General features: G+C 40.3%; 1 protein-coding gene across 6 annotated transcripts in view; it reads right to left on the bottom strand.

The window, feature by feature from the left end:
• Positions 1–531: 531 nt before the first annotated feature.
• The window catches only part of rnf220a (ring finger protein 220a), a 229,408-nt gene continuing 222,576 nt past the window's right edge, over positions 532–7,363 (bottom strand). For all 6 annotated transcript variants that reach the window (XM_007899915.2, XM_007899912.2, XM_042334845.1 and 3 more), the window contains one exon: positions 532–5,989. In XM_007899915.2, the coding sequence (XP_007898106.1) occupies positions 5,918–5,989 (72 nt within the window). In that variant the 3' untranslated portion in view covers positions 532–5,917. The remainder of the gene's footprint in view (positions 5,990–7,363) is intronic.

Below are 7,363 nucleotides of genomic sequence, written 5' to 3'. Positions count from 1 at the left end.
CATCCAACAGCATCATGTTCAGAGGTGCAGCTAAAGCCTCATCATGCATTATCTCCATCCATCATGTATTAGAAGACTCTTTGAAACGTGTCTTTGGCTTCCCATCGCAAACCCCTGCAGTACAGCAGGACTGTCAAACTTCTGACAATCTCTACACAGGACCGTGAAATAGAGTTGGTGCAATGCTCCTCCTACAATGTTCTCGAAAGTTCAGCAGAAACCTTTACAGCAAGTCAAATACCCCAAATTAGTGCTGCATTTGTTAGCAGGTTAGTGTTATATTGGGGATTTGTAATCACTGAAGACTGGATGGGCCCTTTGTTCTTTTTGTGTGGACTGAATTTGAACCGTGCATCCAGAAGTGTAAAAACAGTTTTCAAAGCACATTGCACTGCTCAATCCATTGTGGTATCTGACTTTGTAAGGCCTATTAATACCAGATTCTCTCGTCTGCCAATGTCCAAGCATGGCAGTTAGTGCTCTGCGCTATATTTTACAGCGGGCAAAAGAACATCGCGTTACTCTTTTGTATATTGTGAGTTACNAAAAAATTTATTATTTTCTTTACAAGTATTTCAACAGCAAGACTCAGAAATCCAATACTTTAAGGTACAGGCTTCACACGGAGACACAAAGCGCAAATTCTACAATAAAAGGCTTTCGGTCTATGCCAACGTCAAGCACAGAATGCATAAACTTTACATCGCAAACCAGACAGAGATGGTTAAATCACTCAACCGTACAGTAGCCTTTTCTTACCCACAATGCAGTCCTACTGTTTAACTGTTTAACAAGCGGAGGAAGCGCTCATAAAATGCTGCTTTAATTTGTTACATCTTTGGCCTCATTTTTGTTTGTTCCGCGCTTTGTTTTTTATATTGTAAAGTCTTTGGAATCCTCATACTTTACGGGTGACCATCTCACGACCCTCACCGCACGCACCACCACTGGCCAACGCCCTCATTTAAAACGGGAGGCGGGTTCACTCCGGGCCCCGTTTAAACAAAAAGAATCCAAATCAAACCTCGAGTCAAGAGTATCTAAACTCACTGATATTGAGACAGAGCAGAAATGTAGCTGACTGAGCGGTCCGTTAAGTAAGTGGAAGTGATGGGATCTCCCTACTGTGAGCTTTCTGATTTAACTCATTCCTTTGTCTCCATTTTGGATGGAGGTGCAAAACAATGCAACTAATTCGCCACAGAAGGAAAAGTGGGACAGCAAATCAAACATCAGCACACTGACGATGACTTGGTGTGACAAAATCCATTAGCGGCTTTGTGTCATGGGCTTCATGGATTACAACAAATGGGGGAAATTTTGTACTGTTTTACCATATCATGTAAGGTTCCTGTCTTTTTGACCCTGTTTATTAAAGTCAATAATTTTCCACCTACTTAATCAATAGAATAATTTACCTGAGGAACTGTGCTAGTATTTGGTATGAGGGAGGGGAAGCGAGTGAGGGAACATGAAAAAAAGAAGAGGGTAGAACTGTATCCACCTTTATCGGCAGCCAGTGGGCTGAATGTTAATGAGTCCAATATCAGTGCAATCAAGGTTGATAATGTGGAGGAAAGACTGCAGCTATAAAGGCATATTTGACATTTTAGAACAATCTTAAAACAATCAATGGGGTGAAAATATTTTTAAAATAGCCATTTGATACTCTGGTCAAGTCTTCTACAAACCGTCCATTTTTTTGTTTATTACGCTTCAAAATGTTGTTTTGGTTCAACTATCAACTCGAGAGTGATGGGGTTAGATGAATTGTTGCTGATGGACAGTGTGAGAACACAAGACTAAGAAGCAATCCAAGGTCTACCTTTGACATAAGCTGTGTGTATCCAGGCAAGAGAAAGCCAGGTGGTGTGGCATGTGAGCTTGATCCCCTGGTGTTGTATCAGGGTTTGGGATGAGGTCTCAGCTATATAGATGGCACAAAGGCCAGGGAATCAAGGATACACTCAACTGAGTGCAATTTTGAGTGTAGTGTCCAACCATGGTGCTGAGAACATCATGGGGAGGGGAGAGGGAAAGGTTGTACTTCCAACTCAAATAAGACTGGATGAGAGGTCTGCTGCAGATTCGCGCACAAAATAGTCAATTCATTTGACAGTATATTTTGTGAGGTGCTTTGAGACATCTTGAATATGTCTCAAATGCAAGAATTATTATTATTATTATTATTACCAGCTCACCCTTTTGTCTGGAAGAGTGCTCAGTATATGAGTGTTTGGGGTTTAAAAGGCAATGTGCCACATCAACTTCTTATNAAAAAAATCTTTCCATCTGAATAGTGTCATATTTTAGGATGATTTAAGCAGTGACACCACATATAATTGTAGGGTATTTACTTCTGAAAAGATCCATAGAAACTCTTACTGAGTAAAAACATACGAATGTAGTAAACAATATTGTGGAAGGAACACAAGGTTGAATAAAATTCTATTGCTTTCTGTAGTGAGCCTGTTCCTTGCATTTATAGTATTATGCAACACTAACACACTCGTCCATGTCAGTTTTATTAGGCTAGTCCCGTAAAAGTCAAAATAGCATCTGGGGATTGAAAACAAATTATGTTTTGCATGTAGCAGCCACCAAATTTTTGAACTATCGCATGAAATTAAACAAAGCATGTTCCGGGAATGAACACAATAGATATCTTCAACCTCAGGTGTGAATCTCTCTCTCTCTCTCACTTTGGGTGATCTGTTCTCCCGAGCTCTCCAGAACAAAATTAGATGAAAATTCATGAGGACGATTGAAAGTTCATACATTTTTTTTTTAAAAAACACCAACAACAACTTGCATTGGATAAGGAATGGAGTGCGAGGCAAGTTGCTGAAGGATTTGAATAGTTCGGTTATATTGTCCTTTGATGGCAGGGAGTCTGGAACAAATAGCCACAAATAGTGCTGTAGGAGCCTTGTGACAGGGATGCATGGAGGAAAATTGTACCTGCTTCACTTTAGTGCATCTTCTGGTGGGCAGCTTCAGTTACACTGGAGGAAGTCACACGTCACTCCCTCTACCTCAAAAAGGTGCAGAACAGATTTAGTGAATGAGGGAGAACCTACAAGGAGTTTCAAGAAAAAAGCACAAACAGCCAAACTTCAAACCGTGTTGGCTTATTTCAAACAAACACCTAGCTGGGTACATTGCTGAGTCTTTATCCATTACATCTTATCAATCTGCACATTTACAGGCCGGTTATATAAATTAATTAATTTTTTTAAAAAAAACAGCCTTTTGAGACAAAAAAAGGAACAAAATGTGGCCAAATCTCTTTTTATGATGTGTTCCCTTAAAAAGTACATTCACTCAGAAGTCAAAGAGAATAGGAGAAATTTATGAGGGAAGAATTCCATGAAGTAGAAGAACATATGATAAAGGTACTCTAAAGCAAAAGGCCCAAGCATGCTTAGAACCTAACTCAATGTGTCCTACTGTACATGGTGATTACTACTATAGTTAGAATTCAATCCATCCACCGGGGAATAAAGCACTTGGCAAGAATTTAGTGTGTGTTCTGCCCACAATACATTTTTACACAGCAAGTGTGTAAATAAGCAGGTGTACTTATTAAAAATTCAATTGTACCCCAAATGTCATTATTTTGGCTCAATATCAGGAGATGTAAAACCAAGTGATTAATCTTGAGTCATACGCAGTATGAGATCCACAACTTTTTACATGAACAATTTTTTGTAAAGACTTATCTTTCTCCCAAAGCTGGTACTTACATACAGTTCTCAATAGTTGATTAACAGAATGTTCTAAATAATTAAAGGAGTGGTTGGGGAATGTAAAACAACATTGGTTGAGTGGGCACTTTTGAACGGAGGACTTGCTTCCACTGGGAACTGATGAGAGCAGCAACTCATTTCACTGAGGATAGTTAAGCATCAAAGACAGAACGACATTCTATCCCAATTGACCCACACTCTCACCCACTGCGGACAGGACAGTGTTGTGCGTCTCTGACACACAATGCCAGATTAACAAGGAAGATGCATTTGCAGTTTTTGAGAGTGCCAGCACTTGGACTTCTAGCATGGTAACAGTCAAGAACCCTTTTGCATTGCATTAATAGTGTAAGAGAACAAGCTGTGTGAATCTATCTTTTAAAGCAATTCCCTATAATAAGCAACATACAGAGAGTAATTTGAGAGTTTACACCTTACAATTAAATCAACAATTGGTTCTGTACTAGCACAGACAACCACAATTTATTCGGCAAGAACTTTGAACTTTTTATTAGGAAACACCAGTGTGTTTGTGGATACCTCCAGTAAACACCATGTTACACAAACGGTGGTGAAAAAAATAAATTAAAAAGTCCAGCATTCAGGGGATGACTGGAAACATTAAAATGGCAACTAGCCACTAAAGGAACAAGAGAAAACTGAGATTGCAACTACACCCAATCTACGTCAAAAGGGTTAATGGTCACCTTATTACCACTTTTGGGCATTGAATGTCTTTGTTACACCGCTGAGATACAGTAATTTTCAGGTCTTTCCTCAGATCGCATTCATCTGCAATAGCCCATTGAGTGTACTCCACCTTCCTTATAATGCAGTCCTTGGAAGCTAAGCATTTTCCATGTTAGAGGTGCACATTCAGTGACTGTCCCAGAACACAGCATAAATGTGGTATGAAAGAGAACCAGGAGAAAAAGTCCAACCACCTTATAACACAACACAGCACTGTAACTGGGAGCCTTATAATGAGGGTGGACTGTACACATCTTTGCAATTGGTAAATGCTGAGGATTTCTTTCAGAGTTGTTGGCGTTAGCCAATTCAACCAGCTTTTCCTTTGCGTGGAGCCATCAAGTGTTGCAGTCAGCTGTTAATTGCAGAGTCACCGCGTTTCCCTGCAAAACACCGTCACCCTTTCAAAAAATCTACCTTCCAGTTCCTCAGTATGTCCAGGACTTTTCACATGAATAACAAACATTATAACTGATTACATATTCCGGTACAACAGACACACAGCACACTGCTGGTCCACAAGAACTAACACAGCTCTCACCCCTGGGATTGGCCGCTGCCTCTATGTAGGCCTCGGGCTAATTCTCCCCCCCGGTGGAGGCTGCTGCGGTTGCCTGATATTTTAAATGGGTCAGGCGTCTAGAACAAATAGCCCATTTGTTACAACTAAGACAAGCCAACTTGTCCATATTCTTTAGTATTTAAGTTATGGGTATTACTACAGCCATTACTGAAGCTGTTACTTGAATTTGAATGAAGAAATATACACCACAAATCATTCATTAAACCAGATTTTTTTTAACCAACAGCTAAAGACATTTAAATCTGACAGCCTGGGTAAAAAATACTGTGGGTTTAATGTGCCTCACTTCGGTTTTTTTCTCTCTCTCTTTGAAAACGATTAGGGACTTATCAATATGCACTGTTCATAAGTCTATTCCATTTATACACAATCAATGGTGTAAACATACATAATTTATATTACATGTGCTTCATCTTTTGTTTTGTTTTTTGTCACTAACACCACAATAGAACACAGTACAAGTCCATTCACAATGCACAGCCCAGAAGGTCTCTTGGTAATCACAGCTCCAGCCAATAGGTTTACATAGGAGTTTGTGCAAGTTCTGGGCGTCAGTCAATCATCTGATAAAATGCGGGGTGGGGCAGGGTGCATTTTTTTTAATACAACGAACAGCTTATTATCAGGTTCTCCTCCCGGCTGGGCTGTTTCTCTCCTTTCACACACTTAAAACAGAAAAGCAAAATGGAATATCTGGAGGCTTTTATTTGGTGCCACCACAAGTGTTCGTGAAGAGCTCTTGTTTCACTTCCTGTTGGGAGGCTTTGCAACTAGCTAGGCCTCAAGATGGCGGGCCTCCCCCAACCCCCCCCACCACTCCCCCACCCCTAGCCCTTCACAAATACACACGTCTCAGGTCTCCAGGGGATGTGATGGTGTTGCACTGTGGACAGAGTTTCTTTGCGCCCTGTGAAGAAAAAATAAATAAGAGTTAGAGACCAGCAAAGGGGGACAATCACATCAACATAAGATTATTTATTTCCAGTATAACTATCCTCCTTGGTAAGGCGAGGGGGTAAGCGGGGTTTCCTTGGAGCTGAATTGACATATTTGGCAATGGAATATCGGAATGGAGCCAGTCCTCTGTGCCGGTCTCTAGTCCGGTTCCTGAGCCAGGAGGGGCCGCAGTATTCCAGGGCACTCACTGCTGATGACAGCACAGCCCAACTTGGCTCATTAGCAGGACTTGGAAGGGCAGAACGGTCACTGGGGGGAGGGAGTCATCCCACTCAGCTCCTGCAGCCAAAGCCCTAACAAGCGAGAATGCTTGCCAGACAGAGGTTTTAATAGCAAGCTACATGGGTTCAGCTGTTTAGACGCACAGAACACACACTCTTGGGTCCTGGAGTGCCTTAGCTCTTGCCAACATGCACCAAACACTTTCTGGAATTAGGTAAGCAGGATGGGTCCCTCCAGGGAGAGAGTGCATTCCATTCCATTAAACATCTCTGGAATTTCCACGTCAAGGTGGGGTATGTGGAATTCTCAGTTTGACTCTTTTAAGCGTGGTGATGGGTTTCTGCATGTGTCAGACGCCTCGCTGACTGAAAAAAAATCCTACTATAATAATAACTTGCATTTATATAGAGCTCTCACATAAAGTAAACTAGACGTACAATCTGAAACACTGTACCCTATAGCAAAGGTACTATTTATTATTATACATTTAGCCCTTTGAAAATTCCAGGAGATTTCTACCCCAAAGTAATAAAACTCTCTTGCAGTTACAGTATAAAGTTAATACTTTTTTTTACAATGCTGTTTCAATCTATGTTCCCTCTGCATGCATTTCTGGCAACTACAATTTACAAGTATTTTCTGCCTACATTTTCTAATGTACAAGTGATTTTTTTCAGTCCATTTCATGCTAATCCCATAATTTAGTTGATGTATTAATTGGTCCATATAACGCCCTCAAGCAGTCCCGATGTGTGATAAATAATTAGCTTTTAAACCACAGAAACAATATTTTTTGGACCACAAAATACTTTAATTCTCTTTCTGTACTCCTCCTCTGATATATACAAACTGGTGAAAAAGCATTCTTCGAGAAATGACTTTTTTTTAAAAAAAGTTACCCCCATATAGTCTAGAGCCCATCCCAATTTAAATTCAGAACTCACAAGCCTAAATAATGGCACACATCATGATTACCCATCATACAAACACAAACAAACCAAATAATATTTGTACTATCAGTTACACTAAGCAAGTGTCATATTCTGCTCAAATGGAATTACCAAATAAATTGTAAGGTGTTCTAAGGTCTTGAGGTAAAAAA

The sequence above is a fragment of the Callorhinchus milii genome, unplaced genomic scaffold, assembly GCF_018977255.1.
Source record: "Callorhinchus milii isolate IMCB2004 unplaced genomic scaffold, IMCB_Cmil_1.0 Scaffold5, whole genome shotgun sequence".
NCBI classification, from domain to species: domain Eukaryota; kingdom Metazoa; phylum Chordata; class Chondrichthyes; order Chimaeriformes; family Callorhinchidae; genus Callorhinchus; species Callorhinchus milii.
The sequence above is the reverse complement of the archived record's forward strand: the minus strand, read 5'-3'. Positions and strand labels throughout refer to the sequence as shown.